This window comes from Mya arenaria, chromosome 4 (assembly GCF_026914265.1).
Source record: "Mya arenaria isolate MELC-2E11 chromosome 4, ASM2691426v1".
Taxonomy (NCBI): domain Eukaryota; kingdom Metazoa; phylum Mollusca; class Bivalvia; order Myida; family Myidae; genus Mya; species Mya arenaria.
The window spans coordinates 8,681,214-8,699,652 of record NC_069125.1 but is presented as its reverse complement, the minus strand read 5'-3'; the positions used below and the strand labels follow the sequence as shown (position 1 = coordinate 8,699,652).

The following is an 18,439-nucleotide window of genomic DNA, read 5'->3' as shown; positions in this document are numbered from 1 at the left end:
ACTGTCTATTAACACATGATCACTAAATTTCTTGTGTTAAACTGAACAGTTCTGTTACCTTTTTATATAAGTGGACCAGAAAAGCAAAATTTTGACAAGTTGAGGCATTTCAGTTTGGCTCTATGTCATTTTTCATATAAAACACTAAGCCGATGAAGTGGAAAAACCTTATTTTGCTTAGAAAAAAATCTTAAAAGAGTAGGCAGGCCATTATTGTGGTGCTGTTCTATAGACACCATTAAAAACTACAAGGAAAACTTTACTTGGTCATATTATTCCAATGCATAAGGAAATAATGGCTCTTCAAAGGTTTGCGGCTTAACATTTGAGGGAAATGGCTGTTTCTGCTTTTTATGAAAATACCACAGGTGCTAATACTTGTCTCACTCATTTAATGTTTGATATATCATTGCCAAACTTTCAGTATGTGTTGCATATAGCCTGAAGCTGAACTATAGGAGTTTTGAAGTCTGTTTCCGGAAAAATGTTGCTTAAATAGGCTCAAGACCACAGTTATCTGCCCCCCGTTGATCCGGATGTGAATACAGAAAAAAGAGTGCTTGTGTTCAAGTATCAATATTTTATTAAAATTGAATGATAAAGAAGCAAAAAATGTTCTTTTTGCAGAGAACTTGACTGAATTTGACACTCTATTGCAGAAATTGATAGTTTTCAATGTAAATATTGGAAAAATCATAGCTTGTGGAAGTCTGAAAATTAGTTGTTTGTAGCCGATTGACTCCCTGGCGGAAGGGTTATGAATTTGAACTCAATTTTGACAGTCGGGTCAATGGTCAACATGGTGTTTTCTTGTGATTATATTTTGTGTCTTGAATTGTTCTAGAGATGCCATGTCCTTGTTTTTCAATTGGGGTGTGTACAAAAGTCAAAAGCCAGGTTAGTGTCTATATGAAACATATAGTAAAAATAACCGTGGTCTCACGCCACATGCAAGTAAATAATGTATGTGTCCACTGTATCAAGTTCATCTCTACTAGGGTTGTTTATTGGTCGCTGGTGGTATTGAAAGACATGTTCTCCATCATCATCAGCACCCAAGCGTATCATAACCTATATGATACCCTGGGCAAATCAGCTGTAAAAATATCGTACTCATATCTAATAAGGTGAAATCCAGCCGCTTGATTGGGACACACCTCATGCGGTGCGGAAATGGCCGAGAAGTTACGGATGTAATCTCGGTTTGAAATAATCCAATGAGATCACGGCTTACCAATCGTTTTAGGCAGGATAATATGCCGATAATTATTCACAAAGGAAATTTTTGTTATCGCCTATTTTAATGGTCGGAAAATGCTTATGAATATTCAAGATTTACGAAGTTTCCCTAGCCAATTTGCCCAGGGTATCCTATAGGTGATGTTACGCTGGTGGTGCCGAGGATGGTTTTCCATGTAACTAAAATAATATTGACGACGAGTTCAATAATCTTTCAAATAAACACAATTGAAACGAAGGAAGAGATAACTTACCAGTTTACTTCGAAATAATATCACAACTACTCTGTTATGCACTAGTCAATAGTAACCACGGCCCCCAGGTCCGGGGAATAGCGGGGACTTTGACTTTCGGTCCAGCCAACCTCGGGTAAAATCCCCGCCCTGCGGAGACGAACAGATGGCAAAATCCCCGCCAAATGCCCCCGCACCCCAGGGAACCTAGGCTAGGCCCATTCCCCGCTATATTTTTGCGAAGACAAAACCACCGCATTCACCCGGCACTGCGGGGCCACCTGGAAGGTAAAAACACGGCCCATTTCCCCGGCAATCCCCGGTATACCTCCGGACCTGGGGGGGGGCATGGCTACAATTGACTAGTGCATTACTCCTGAGTGGGATTTATTGTCGAGAGCTATTTGTTACAAACAGACGCAGTTCCGTTTTATTCATTTTAAAACTTTTCTGAACCATTATATTTGTGACACTTCTGGTAATATAGATTTTAACGGGGAAATAGAAAACTAGTAATTACCTTGAAAACAGCCGTGAGGCGTTTCATTTTTGTGTGTTTCGATGAGTATTCGTGATATTTATGATCTTTTTTTTTAAATTCTTTTTCCCAAAGGAAAAGTAATAATAAGTACACATTCTCTACAAAATTATTTCTGAATATTTAAAATATTACGAAGCATTTGTACATCACAAAACAAACCGCAGCATGGTCACAACACAAAACACACCGCAGCTTTGGCATATCACAAATCATAGTGCAATCATAGTGTCACATCACAAGACATAACGCAGTATTGACATATCAACAGACAAACCGCAGCGTTGCCATATCAACAGACACACCGCAGCATTGGCATAACACAGATCATTGTACAGTCATAGTGTCATATCTTAAGACATAACGCACCATTGGCATATGACAAAATATGAAGCAACATTGTATGTATGTATATTCTTTAGACCTTGCGGTCAAGAATAACCCGTGAAAGTGCAAGCACTTATTTCCAACGGGGTCCTTTGTTTTTTGCTGAAGATACAGCACGCTGAAGAGACAGTGGTTGGATACAAGGAAGTCCGGGTGCGATACCCTAGCTCTTTTTCGAAGAGACCCTTTGGTTCTTTTACGTGCTCGGTGTAAAAAACCGATACACGGGGTACAACTTTCCTGGGTTAAACCGGTACTGAGTACACCAGTTTTCCAAGCACTACCCTTTAAATGCCAGGCAAGGGAGCTACTTGTACCAATTTTTAACCCATTTTGGTATGACGCGGCCAGGGATCGATCCCACAACCTCCCGCTCCGTAGGCGGAAGCTAGGCCACGGAGACGGCATACACAAATCAAAACGCAGCATCAGCATTTCAAAATCAAAACGCAGCCTTGGCATATCACAACACATTCTTAACTATTTTTTGTTTACCAAATTGTTTATTCAGTTTGCTCGACCGTCCCAGATAGCTGGAGATAACAAAATGATGCAGCTTCGGAATGAGGAGGATGAGAGAGAAGCTTGAATCTGCATGCATTTCCTATGTGTTTCCTGAATTAACTGGAAAATTGCAGTTATTGTTTTGTCGACGATGGACTCTGCAAAAAAAATCAGGAACACTTTGCTAATACAGGGCATTTTAATGTGATAATGAGATAATTATGAGAAGTTAATGACGAGAAGTTAATTGTGAGAAATGTAAATGAGTAATAAAAACATGAATAAACACTACCATATATATCGATCCAACATCGGAATCTCTGAAAATAATTCCTTCTTGTCACTTTTGCCTTGAAATATGCCAATTTGTAAAAATAAACATTTCTATTCATTCAATTATTGATATTTCTTTTACATTTAGTATTCGACAGCCTTTGAAAATATAAGCGATTTCCACAACGCATCACATAATCGTTTTCTTAGTCAACAGTTGGGTTGTAATTACACTGAAAGATATTTTATATCAGACTGGAAAACTGAAATTCGGGTCGTTCGAAACATCGGTTCCCTCGAGGTTTTGGTTCGGTCCCGGTGTCCTCGAGCGATCGCAGTTTTACTGTATATCAATGCGTTAAAGAATTAGTTGATACTTACAAGGTTTATGCATTTACATCAGGTTATCCTTAGCTTTGTTCGTAAAACATTACTGTGTAAATATAATTATCCTGGTATTGTTTCGCCTATCGTACACTATTACATACGGATGACCATGTCCGGCGTCGTCCTCTGCTTTGTCCCTGTAGCACACACAATTGTTGAAGATTCTTCACACATTTTAAAAATAGTTGACAGGGAAGCTACTTGTAGATCTGCGTGAGCTTGGAAATTTCAATGATCTCCTGCGCAACTTCCGCCACGATTCGGCATTCGGAACAACTCGGCCATTTTCCATCGAAAACAACAACGGATGTATGCCGGTACATCAGTTGAAGTAGTTCGTAAAAAATAATAATAGTATTGATTAATAGAAGTGATTTAACGTGTATTTTGTAATACCAAATTTAAATTGATTGCCAGTGAAGTGTATAATTGCATAAATAACTAAGAATCCCATGAGTACAGTCATAAAGTTTAATTGCTAAATAGAAATTACTACGCGATCTACTTGCAGCGTAGTTAAACTGTAGATATTTCTGACATTGTAACCCGTCTATATACATCCGGGGTTGATTTCTAAGGAAAATGGCCGATAAGTTCCGAATGCACGATTCGGGTGTAAACAGGCTATGTTACATTTAATTAGTTGAAATGAAAAAAATACACCACGGTAATCGGCCCCTGTCTGCCCGCCGTTGTGAGAATTAAAATGTAAATGCGCTTAATAAAAATCAATGAATATTTCCTTCGTCTCATAAATTATGTTTTTTTTCGCTCTTACATATCTGGATTCATTTATGGGACAAGAGATACGTACTGTTTTTATTTATTGCCGTTACATTAGTTGCGTGAATTATTTACTTACATGTGCTCTGTTGCGAAAAAAGTGTGAAATTCTGATAAGCCTTTTCAGGTTGAGTTTGCAAATTTTTTAATAACATTGACCATATACAGTGTTTCTCTACAGCTTGCTAGTATTTTTTATTTTTCAAAATTAAATACATGTACATCGTGTTGAATCGCCTTTACAAATTAGAGAAGGCAAAACCAAAGCGTACGCAAAATATGTTTCGTTTAAAAGCCAAGGCATACAAAGAAAACAAGGACAGCAGTGCAGTACTAACACATATAGTTGCCTACACCAAATACGAGTAAGACCGTACTTTTCCCTTGGCACATTTTCTTCCCTAAGGCATTTCCAAATGGCAATTAAGAATGGAATTTTTTCACCGCCTTGTGATGAAGCAATTTTACCGTCAAATGAGACGCAATCTAACGAATTCCATTAACTCCCATTAGAAGCGGTTGTGCTAGGAATTAATGAAAGAAAGTGAACATTATTCTTGACGAACATTAAAGATCGTGCATCGTCTAATCGATTTCCTTCAAAAAATATACCAAAGGACCATTGACCGTGTCAGTTTGCGTCTTTCTATTTTCGCATGAAGTTAAATCATTTGCCGTATTTAAATGAAATCATGAACATGTGAGTTTTGCCTTGATTTCCCTGTTATAACCATCAGAAGGCAGTGATAACTAACAATATAATGGACGAAAAATCGGGTTTGTAGTGTTCTTTCTAGTTATGACTTGCCCAGTCCTTTTAATAACCAAATTAGTGAAATTACTAAACAATCGGCACTATGTCAATAAAGTTATGATGCAATTATAATGCAATATTCAAGTAAGCATTCGTTTTAACTTGGTTCAGCATACAAATGAATGTGCAACTTAAACTATGTGTCAATTCGAAGTTAAAGTTTCGCCCAAAACCTTTATACCTAAGCCCGGCTTATACCATTTAAACCATATTACTTTCGGAAGAGAAGGCACAAGTTCAAAGTTGCGCCTCCGAAGTTGCTTCCCCTGGAACACCAAAGTTAGACTCCTACAAAGATCCCTACGTATAATCTTATTTACCATTTGAATGTATCTTCTATATGGAGAAATGCCTAAGCTCGACCTAAAATTTATTAATACAGGAACAGGACAAATAGTTCTCCATTGTTCCTTTATAGGATTTTATTAACTAATTCCAGGAGCCAATATTGCTGTCACGACGTATTAGATTTTTGGTTGATGAGAAGAGAGAAGTAATGCAATTTCATGAATGAATAACATAGGAGAGGGATGTAGGGTCAGTCAGGCAACGATACAAAACGTACATTGCCGTGCTAAGCTTTCTACGTAGCGGGAAATGTGGATGGAAGGTTCAAGGTCAGTCCATGCGTAGGAATATATCTGCTCATGTATTTGTTTACGATATTTGAAAAAGTAGTTCGGTTGATTTTCTTGTACGTTAATAATTGGCTCACTTGAATTTTTGTGAGACTTATGAGTTTATTTTTCAATATAAACGTGCTTTTACAGTATAGAAATACAGATTTACGTAATAAATTGTCCGATGCAATTGATAATTAAAAAGAAAACGTAAAAACGATGTCTTGCAGCACAGTTGCATTATGTTCATGCTAAACTATTTGAACACGCATTAAATGGTAAATGATGTAATGTCTGCGGGGAGTGTATGAAATAAATTGTTCTCATTTTTATTACATTATAAACAGGAAAATCTGTGTTTAACGTATTCATTTAACTGTGATTTAAATGTGGTATTATAAAGCTAATGTTTTTATTTTTTTATTATTGACTTAAATAGTTTTTATCACAGGCAACATCGTAGATATAATGTTCTTAAAGTTTTGTCTGTTATTATGTCATAATGGTTTTTTTTCCTTCTCAAAATAAATGTTATTACTGCTTGAAGCGTCATTTTTATTCTAAACCGGTTAACCACCTTGCCACATTTAAAAACGAAACATGGATCAGATTAATACAATGGAAACCTTAGAGATGCACTCTTATTCCCAGATAAGATTTACCACAATTAATAATATTGTTTTAATATTCGAATAGGATGAATAAATGTCGAATACAATGGTTCTTATGAAGGATACCAAGTTTAATTTGAAAGAAATGAGCAAAACACACGGTATCTACCTTATGAGACTAAAGTAGATCACAGTAAATCTTTTAGCATTCACCAATCATTTAATATGTTTGCGCTTTCTGCTACACGGTTACAATCTTGTTATCAGTAATAAATATTTTCCTGAAATGCATTATTTAGTTAGTAGTTAAAGGTTTATCAGTAAAAAATGATGTTTGTTATTCATGTGTATCTATTGATTTTGAATAAGAGTGTCATTTTAAGGACGAGCCCAGCAGATGTTAAAAGACACGACAATCAAAGCCCAATAGCAACTGAACCAGGCACTCGACGTCGTAAGATAAAGGAAAGAGACTTCATTAATATTAAAATCTCATTATATGTTGTGGTTAGCGCGTTGGAAACGTCAGCTACATAACCACAACAGTTTATTGGATAGTTAAACTAGATCTTAATCTCACACTTGTTCTAGCATTTACGAATAAGAGCCAAACTGAAAGGGATAAAGCTGATTGAAACCAGCATCAATTTTGAAGAATGAGAAAAATAAATAGCCAAGCCAAACAACGGACTGTCAACCATTTTGTCATAGGAAAACGAAGTTTTTAATAACCACAAAGCGTTTCAATAGAAAAACTGAACTATCATTCACAGAGAAAAAAACAGCCACATATTCCAAGATATATATGCACTGAAACACACGTATATATCTTTTTGAACAGCCATGAAGTCTATTCACAAAGAGCTCTTTATAGAGACGTCATTTTTTTATTATGAGCTTTAACGATCTGCCTTTTGCACCGAATTCCTTTCTTCAGAAGCAACACCATATCCTTTTGCAGAACGAAAACGAAGTCATTTAAACATTGGTCCGTTACTCGGTGTACATACAATTATTTGCACTGTAATATATAACTCTTCTATTTCTTTCTCATAGTGCTAATTAGTCAGAAAATCAACAAAAAAACCCATACACAGGTAGCATACCAATGAAGCTAGAGGCACAAGGCTCCATTAGCGAGTTCAGGACACTGACATTCTGGTAACATTCTAGTTTAACAGTAACAATACATTCCTGTCAGACATTCTTTTGTATCGTCACAATTAGCAATCAGAATAATCATTTACGTGTGGAATACGTGATTTTTTTCACAGCTTAGTTAACAATGTGGTCATTGAGTATGACTAGTATATAATAGTTATGATTGAAAATGTTATTCCTCTTAAAGGGACTCGCTTATGTTTTGGTACCAAAAATATTTTCCCCGTTAAGGCACCTTCAACACTTATAATTATTGTACTCTCTGTTACCAAAATTGCATATAACAACAACAATTAAAGTGTGGACAATATTTGTGTACATATAAACAAAATCAGTGCTTAAGTTGAAAGAAAATTGCGAAAATAATACGATTCGGAATGCTCAGGTCCATTTAAGGAATGGAAATACCAGTGTGTGTATACCAAGTGATAAATTAGTCATATATGGTACGTCGGAAGGCAATATTTTTCTTAAGAAGACTTAAATCAAAGATAACTTTTCTTTCACAACATATTTTTAAATGAAACAAAAATCAGTTTATGCCGCTTAAAGAGCCCCGCATTTGTTTTATTACCGAAATTTGATAAAGTCATTAGTTTCATCAAACACTTCGACAAACCTGTTTCCAAAATAATGTTTTGACAGTGCTCCGTCAGACGGCCGTATTGTGAAAAGCTTTGTCGAAGTGTTTAAAGAAACTAAATTCTCAATCAAATTCTGGTAAAAGGCAGAAGGCAGGGCTCCGGTGTAGACTGCGCTATGTTTCATTTAAAATGGTGAAGAAATACTGCATAAACTGAACACACTAGAACAGAATTAATCTAAAAATAGATTTTTTTTTCAATCTTAATCAGAAATTGAAAATTCCAATTTCTTTTCTTAATGTATGGGTAGAAATTGGCAGATGTCGTATTTGATTTTTGGTATATATCTTTCTCTCGCAAAGGTTTCCTTTTTATGTTTTTTAAAATGGAATTGGTTGCCTTTAAAAATGTTTGGATACTTCTTGATAAATACGTTCTTCAGTTAATGCCCACTGTGTTTTTGTACATACTATAACGGATCTTCAGTTTCCACCAAACAACATGAACAACAACGTTGACAGCGTTGATAATTCAAACACGGGCATTTGTTCCTCAACTAAGCAAACGAACAGATATAACCATAATTGTCACTGCAAAACTGTCAATTTCACTTTATCTTACTCCGGAATTGACATTTTAAGGCTTTTTTTTCTAATTCAACAAAGTCGGTTTCCAGACAAGCTAAAACGACATATACAAAGACGTTCCGTTATCACATTTTGTCCTTGCATTTGTTTATTCAGACATGGTAATTGAATTACGTCTAAATATTTGACAAAAATGCCATGTTCAGCGTTTTAAACAAACAATCTGCTTTGCCTTGTTTGCGTCTTAGAATGCCGAGACAATTGGATTATTTTGTGCAGTAGAGAGTCGTGCGTGAGGAAAAGAAATGACTTCACGACAAAGCAGTAAAACCTGTTGTATGCCGAGATTAAAATGCCTTCTTTCAATTGATGGATGGGCCTCTAAAGACCATTTTAGGACACAGATAATTCCGGATACATTTATCATGCAATTTATTTCATGAAATCTATGGATTCTTTTTCAGTATTGAGATGCTTGTAAAAAGGTTTCATAGCAAGGACAAACTACATTTCAAAGCAAACATGCAAGCTCATTTAAAGTCAATTTGTCTAGCATATTTCAAAAAGTACTCTATTTTTAGTTTATTTAGTACTAAATACGTAATACTTTGAACTATCTAACTAGAATATATTGCACTGCTTAGACGAAATGATTAAGAAAACAACATACAGTTGGCTCGATATCTCATGGCTCGATATCCTCGTTGGCTCGAACCAGATTAAAAGGACCATTTGTTTTATCTCGATATGCTGAGGGTCGATATTTCTCCTCGCTCGATGTCATTTTCGCGGTCCCAAGTAAGAATTTCACACTTTGTTTTATTTGCTTGAGTCGATGTCATTTTCGCGGGTTCAGGTAAGAATCTCACACCTTGATTTATTTGCTAAGCTTCATTTAGCACAATCGCTAATCGATAAAAATAGCTTGATTTTATTATAATTATTATCAAATTTAAATGGTTTAAAAGTTTGAATAAACATACCATCAGTTTTAGTTCTGTCTCTAATTGTTATCCATATATAAATTTCAATGCATGTCGATATAACTTATAAGCAATGTTTGTGTTTCTCACTGTTAAAATTGTCTGTTTGTTGTTTTCGCATAAATGTATTTTTTATAATAAATATAAAAATCAAATGATATTTCCTAAATATCAAATAAGTCTTGCTACGAACTGTACGATGTGTAACTATGTCCAATAAATACTATTCTCTTGCGGAGATTGCGTAGCCAGTAACAAACGAGGTAAACAAGACTTTTTGTAATAAAAAACACACAAAACTTTCTGTAACAATCCCGCTTGGCTCGATATTCTCGAGCCTCGAAGTATTTCGGCCGGTCCCTAGAATATCGAGCCATCGAGTTTCGACTGTATATCATAAGTTTCTTGAAATGGAATCATTCATTGGGAAGACATATCACTACATTGTTTCACATTTTAAAGCATTTAGGAACACATACGTTTTTCCAATCTTGTACGCAGTAATCTCCCTTTAGAAACCGATTAATCGCTGATAGATATTCCATCGCTTATGGCTTAATGACATTTATAAACTGATATACCCGTAACGCTTGCAAACGAATGGCGTAAAACTCATAAGTGTTTTCTTTTGCATTTCGGCATACTTTTGTTTTTGAGTCGATTGTATGAATAGGACCAAGATAAGGGTCTTTACTTGTGGTTAGGGCTTCATCCTGGTTTAGCATTATTTGATTAATTTCGTGTGTCTCGGAAACACCATACAGAATTTAACTTTATTCTCAAACGTAATTATGTTCATTTGGCCTTCAGCATCTTCTGTTTTAAAGATGCTTTTGTCGAAGAAAATAACACCTAGGGAACAAAAAAATCCGATTGGCAACACAGTTTATGATTGAAACAATAAATTCATTTAAGTTGTTTCATATTTTAGATAGATTATCAAATTCAGAAATTATTGACTCATTATAAATATACTTAATATTACATTCAAGAATTTATTCATAATAGCTTGTTAGAAAATGAATGTAGAACTTAACATATTTGTCATTCCAAAGTATGTTTCGACCAAAAACCTTTGTATTGCGTTTTCCTCCCACTTTCAGTCTGCCATTAATTATTCGTCCGGTTTTATTATTTTCTTGAATAACTCGACAAACGGTGAAAAATTCCGAATGAGAAATTTCCAATAGAAAGAAGATTTCCTCCAAAAATCGGTATGAAAAGCTGTATTTTGTATGTTTCTGTATGAAAGAATTTCCATGCCAAACACCCAGTAAAATCGACTAAACGGACACTGTACTGAAACAATAATTCGCCAGAGTTTTGTCCTTTTGTTCCATGTTTCTGGTTTGTAATTGTTTGTTTTTGTGCTCTATGTATTTGGCGTTGACCCTTAGCCATTAAACGGGGTTATGTTTAAACTTTCGACTACTGTGCTTGTGTCTGTACGTTTTCATATCAATATTACTATTTTCTATTTTTATAATTGAACATATTTTTCTGATTAAACAAGAATTTAAGAGTGAAATATTACCCATTTTCTTGAACGGAAAAAGTTGATATCCCCCCGCCGCAACCTGGTGCAATTTAAATATTGCTCGAAATTTGCTCATATTCAGAGAAACATATTACTATTCCCATTTTGAACCATCATTTCTGACAATCTATAATTTATACGAAAACCAATTCTCAAGGAACAGCTGAACAAGGGATTTACAGGGTGGGCGAATAATTGATAGGGGCAAAATCGTGGTCTGTAGCCAGTACCAGAACCAATCCGATAGGCAATAAAGTTAACTATTGGCACAGTTGTTTCATAGTTAACATTGTAAAAACATTACACTTCACATTTCTGAAACTTAAAAACGTATATTATGGAATGCATGTTCATGAAAAAAGTAATGCTTAAACAAATATCGTGTTAATTTGATGGGAACATATTCGTGTACATAGGTTTTACACGTGCGCAGTTCGTTGAGGCGAGCATGGTATTTATACGTATTGGTAGAGTACGCACGAATCTGTAAGCCGATACAATTGTCCTAGCGTTCACCCCAGATGACAAATTACATTAATGGAAGAATGACAACAAATACATGTATTGCTTCGTTTGATAGACGCCTCGAGGCCATTCGTCAATGCCCAAAGGAAATCTGCGTTATAAATATGCTGTGCATTTTTGTACGTGTGCATTAAGAAACGCAAAAATCTCTTTATACCATTGTTTCCTAACTTTCTCCAATACAAAAAATATTCTCTTGAAAATACACAAACCCTTACAGATACAAGAAAAATGATTAAATTCCAAATATGTAAGTTTTGTAACACATAAAGCTTAAGTGAATGGAAGAATTCGTTTTGGAATTAAAATAATATATGTTATATTACATATCTATCTCGGTTACGTATCTTATATTAGAGTTATGTAGTTTAACAAATGTGCGTATTATTTAAGAAGAAAACAGAACTGTATTTTATTCATGTACACGAAATATTTGCTTGTGACAGATAACTACAAACATGGAGTCAAAACTATACAAACATGGAGGCAAACACTATACAAACATTGAGAGAAAACTATACAAACATGGAGGCAAACACTATACAAACATGGAGTCAAAACTATACAAACATGGAGTCAAAACTATACAAACATAGAGGCAAACACTATACAAACATGGAGGCAAACACTATACGCTTGTGACAGGTAACTACAAACATGGAGTCAAAACTATGCAAACATGGAGGCAAACACTATACAAACATGGAGTCAAAACTATACAAACATGGAGGCAAACACTATACAAACATTGAGAGAAACACTATACTAATATTGAGTGATTGAATGTTTATGCTTTCGTTTCATTCCCTCTGAATAATTTATTTTCAAACTGTAAATATTTTGTATATTGTTTACGTAATATGTTGAATTACATGTGTTTAAATTACTAAATATGTGCGTTTTAAATGTAAAACTATCGAATGGATATTGGTCAGATGCTGCAGGACCGATCGTGAACAAATAACAATATCATTTTTTTTTAAATCCCTATATTTGCTTTGATTTACACAACATGAATTTAATACAAATCGGAAATTAAAACAATCATGCCTTTCCATTGAAACATTCTATTTTTCGACGTAACCATTCCATTGTATGGCCAATATTTCAACTATAAAAACAATCGAAAAATGAACCTGAATATTGTCGTACTAATATACCACAACAGCTATGCATTTATTGACGCCAATTATACCTCAAAAGACAATATTGGTGGAGTCCTTGTAATCCAATAGATCCCTGGAGGAAATATTCAACTGACTCAAGTGTGGGCAGTCACTGGCTGAAATGTATTGGAATTACTGGAACGGTTTCTCAAACTCTCAGATCTTAAACGCCGCGCTATTCTGAATGCTTGTTGACAAGAAGAGAGCTCAGAACAGAATTGTTGTCAATAAAAGCCGATAAAATTTGCGTCGCCGCCTCAAAGTGGAATTCACTAATTATTTCCGTGATGAGAGAAAGAACTCGGTTTAAAGAAATTACATCGAATAGCATATTTGAAAGGATGGTGAATATGAGAAGTGCAAAAGAAAATACTTTTTTATATGACAACAACAATAGAATGGATTTTTCGAAAGACAATCTTTTGATTCACGCATCAGGATAACACTTTTATTAAAGTTTTGATAATTGTTCACAATAACAAATTCATGAGATGAGGAAAGAATTTATTTCGATGCCAATGGTATAAAGTGTCAGTGAAATAACATCGGATATACTTACTCTTTTAAAAATTGCCTTATTCAAACCGTAGAGTTGCATAATTCATGGCATATCCTTGCGGATAACCTTCTCGGGGACTCGCATCGGTATATCGCGGGTCCTTATTCAAACAAAGGAGCTGCTTAATTCATGGAATAATCTTGCGTATAACCTTTTCGGGGACTCGCATCCGTATATCGTTTCAGACGTTAAATATTTACAATAGTGTTGAAAATTAATAACGTCAGAAAGTGATATTGTTTGAAAAACAGAAAAACAGGTGCTAGATATAAAGAGCTGAATTTCTTTGAAGCAAAACGATGGAGAATAATACTTCGTATAGTGTCCTTTTGCCTGAAAGAGTAAGTTCTTGGTACATTGTTTTAACTAGTCTGGCAATGATTATTTTGGCTATACTAACAGTAGCCGGCAATATTTTTGTAATCCATGCAGTGTTCACGAACAGGGCCCTACGTATTGTTCCAAACTTTTTCATCGTTTCCTTAGCAGTTGCCGACTTACTTGTGGCGATACTAGTGATGCCATTTCATATTTCAACAAATATAACCGGCGCGTGGATTTACGGAGGAGTGCTGTGTCAAATATGGTTGACAAGCGATGTATTTCTTTGCACTGCATCGATTCTTAACTTGTGCATCATCGCATTGGACAGATATTGGGCAATACATGACCCCATCAGGTACGCCCAGAAAAGAACGGTCAAAAGAGTGCTAGTCATGATAGCAATATCTTGGACGCTCAGCGGTATGATATCAATTCCACCCGTTTTTGGATGGGGTGATAAAGACGACGATAGCTTATATGACGACGACGTTAAAACATGCACGCTATCTTCTGATAAAGGTTATGTTTTGTATTCGGCATGCGGGTCCTTTTATATACCTCTCGCAGTAATGTCTTTCGTGTATATTCATATTTTCATTGCAACAAAAAGACGACTTAGAGAACGCACAAAAGCAGCGAAGAAAACTAAACTTGCGATGAGAAATATTGTGAACAACAAGGACGGAAACGCAAATAAAAAAAGAAATAACAGCGATAGTACGAACGATGATCACGATGAAAGGAATGAAGATATTGTAGAAGAACCAAGTAACCATTGCAATACGACGTCTTCCGAATCAGCAAACAATGTTTGTAATGGTAGTGCAAATGTAGCGCTAACAACCACAGACAAGAAAAAGCGAAAGAAAACACGTGGTAAGAGACAAATCGACAGTGCTAAAATGGAATTTGAGGACAACGCTCGACATTTGCGTCCAAGGGTATCTATAAATAACTTCTTTGAAGAAAAGCAAAGGATTTCGCTCTCGAAGGAACGAAAAGCTGCCAGAACATTAGCTATTATAATGGTAACCTTTGTTCTTTGTTGGATCCCGTTTTTTCTAATGTATCTCATTTTACCATTCTGTGACTCGTGTACTTATCCAGGGACGAAAGTTGAAGCATTATTTGTATGGCTTGGTTATGTTAATTCCACGCTTAATCCCATCATATATACTGTGTTCAATATGGAGTTCCGTAAAGCCTTCCAGAGGATTACAGCAAAATGTAGAGGCAACGACTCTGGACGAATCGCATTGACTCGAACATGTGTATAAATTGTTTATTTTACTGTGTACCAGGTCTTTCTCGGGAGTAAAGATCTGAATATCCAATAGTTCTTCATTTATGTTTGCCTGGTTAAACATTGTAATATATTTAATACAGACTGCTCTCTCTCTCTGTATAATGCCTTTCAGCGTAGATTATTTCTATTAAGAACAGATATTGCTTGTAAGGTTATAATAAAATAAAAGTAGTTAGTATAAAAAGGTTTTTATTTCTCATTCTTGGAAACGGTGTAACATTGTTAAAAGCTTTTCGATATCTTGGGACAGAAACTCATGGTTTGAAGGTCTAACTTAAACTATTAACTTTCCAACCATATCTGGAACTCATATGAACAATTCTTGATTGGTTCAAATGCGTTGCAGTTGAGGTCGGAAGGCTCAATAAAAATTTGACTTTAATATTAGAACAAAAAAAACAAAAAAAACAACATATGATTAAGGTACAGATTAAAAAAATATTAGCAATATGTTGGCGCTTTTTTAACTTGGAAATTTGTGGCTACGTAGCTATTATTTCAAAAAATCAATTTATAAAATTAAAAAAAAATACTAATAATTTTGTATCTGTACCTAAAGTATTTGCTTTTGTTTTTGTTGTATCTTTCAAGTCAATTGAGATAAAATGAAACGGCATAAAAACTAAAAAAAAATAATTTGCATTAACATTTGTGCACCTTTAAATTGCTTGATGGGACGAACAAGATCCAACAGGCGTTGGGGTCAAACGTTTTTCAAGCCCTTAAGGGAACTCATTTACGAAAAATCGTGTTGAATGTAAAGAATGCTAGTTACGAAGATAAAGGATCGTCGAAAAATCAATTTAGAGCTCCATTGATAACAATTATTAAAATGTGACAGGAAAACCCCCAACTCTTTTGCGAAAAGCATCTGTGCCACATTTGATAAATGGATCTATTTCGGTTTGGATCTACGAAATTATCTTGACATGATTAGCTGCCAGTGGCTATTTGTTCATTAAATTAAGAAAAAGTAAACTCAACAAAGTTGAAAAATATCGTTGGCATCATAAACTCCTTGATTGAGCCCCTTTACATTACACCTATCCCAGCAAATATCAAAATTACTGAATATTTTCTATAGCACTACATTTGGGATAACCCCAAATTAAACGTAGCTTTACTCTTCAGAACTGATTGATGGAAAAAAGAATATCTATAACTACTTGGCAAAAAAATTATCGAACGTAACCCGATGACCGATAGAAAGTTCATTGACATTTGATGACAATATAAATATTTAATGCATGCGTGATGTGGCCTTTTAGATGTATTGCTATCACGCAGAGTAATAAAGATTCTGGGTAATTGGGTATAATTGTGTGTGTTTAACAAAAAGCAACAATCGGAGCTGCGTTACAAGCCTCTATTAGTTGTAAATTTTCGTTGCGTTATTCAAATTCATTGTTTTAGAAATGAAAATATAAATATATTTCAGAAATGCATAATAAAATATTTACTGGTTTGTGTTGTTAGAAATAGTTTCTAAATGAATGTATGGATTTATTTAGGTATAGCCTGGTCCGAGAGTTTAAAATAGGTTCATCCCAACCCCAGCGTAGGGGTTTTTGCGGAAACGATATTTACCATTCACAGTGCAATAGTAGGTTAAGAAGTTCAGAATAAAAAATGTTTTAAAGGTTAATGTTCAAATAAGTTTAAAGTTTTGGGCGATTAGTAAGTGGGGTAAAAAACTATTTTTTTTTTTAGGATTAGTTGGTTTAAACAATAGTTATTTCGATCTATAATTTACAATAAGTTTAGTTCAACAAATTTGAGCACAATCAAAATTTACAAAGACTGAATATGTAATGCATTGAAACAACGAACATGTAAATTATGCACAAAACAATAGTGTAAACAGAATCGAGAAGACAGCCTTGAGGCTTATACTATGTCTCGCTTCTGTAAGTCATTCACGCTGCTTAGGCTGGTGCGCAAGTTGCAGTGACTCTGATAAATATAATCTAATAGTCGAAATTGGCAATTTTTATTAATTGGTTAACGGATTTTTAACAAAAATGTCGGACGAGTGGTGGCAAAAAAGGAATCCAGACAAGTTATTCATTTCTTACAATACATGCATTTTTCATTGCGGTAATTGATGGCGACACCTAAAACCCAAAGATCAAAATATCAACAAACCGAAAAGACATGTTCATAGACACATATGAATGACTTTTGAAAATGAATAATGCTTAAGAATGTTTTGTTTTCTATGCGACACAATGTCTGCAATGCCTCAATATTATAATAAATATTGATATGTTCAAATTCTCACTTTGTCATACACATATGTTTGGCTTTACAGTCCAATTTTCTCTCCTACCAATTCCAGATTTAAATTAATGTTATCTTAATATAAACGTTTTAATCACTTCACATAATAAAATAATGCCACATAAAGTCAATATTATTACAAACATTCAGTTTTAGTGTCACTTTTTGTTGTTGTTTATTTGAAGCGCATTCCTGACTGCAAGAGTTTTCCTTTTGGCAAACACTTTTGCCACATATTTGCCTTACAATGAAATATGCCTGTGTCTGATCGGCAATTGGCTCCTCATTGCTAGGCACTACTTCTTCTCAACAGAAAACGCACACTGTAACATATTTCACTGATACACATGCAGTATAAAAACTAATATGTATAAAATTTACATTGCTCCAAGACTCAATTATTTTTTTAAATGGAATAAGAAAATGTAAATAATAAACATGAATTTATATTCAGCAAATGCATTTTTGAAGTTAATATATTTTTCTGTAGCTTAAGCGAAATGTAAGTTATCCAAGGTTTGACTACTTGAATAGTAGGTGGTCTCCATACATGTTTAACAATTAATGCCCCCTCAGACAAACACAGTGTTGTGACATGGACTTGGGTCTGAGAAAAGAGTAGCTCCACAAAATAAGCGTCTTGGGTGTTTCATGTCAGATGATGCTGACAATAACAACACGTCTTTTCCCATAGCTTGGACAAGAATTGGAAATTTGAGCCTGGGCTACGGATTAAAGATTTATCGATAGAAAGTAATAATAAAATGCCCCTTAAATGCCACAAGACTTGGGCTTCACAACCAGCTCATTCCTCGACTCAACTTAAATTGAACCAAATCACGACTGTAGCCAGTAAGGATTGAATCACGGGACCTTTGAATTAGTATATTAGCATTTTACCAACTGTGCTAACCTGGCCAGCTTAGAACTTTTAGAGTTAATATAAATTTGTATATTTACATATATTTTTGTTCAGGTTATGTTTTCCATCTGGTTTCAGTTGATCATCCGAAGTAAATAAAAAAAAAAGATAAAGAG

At 34.8% G+C, this 18,439-nt stretch overlaps 1 protein-coding gene across 1 annotated transcript; it reads left to right on the top strand.

The window, feature by feature from the left end:
• Nucleotides 1–13,790: 13,790 nt before the first annotated feature.
• On the top strand, nt 13,791–15,092 carry LOC128229868 (octopamine receptor-like). The gene is made up of 2 exons (XM_052941746.1): nt 13,791–14,622; nt 14,761–15,092. The coding sequence occupies exons 1-2, from the start codon at nt 13,791–13,793 to the stop codon at nt 15,090–15,092; spliced, it is 1,164 nt and encodes a 387-aa protein (XP_052797706.1).
• The last annotated feature ends 3,347 nt before the right edge of the window (nt 15,093–18,439 follow it).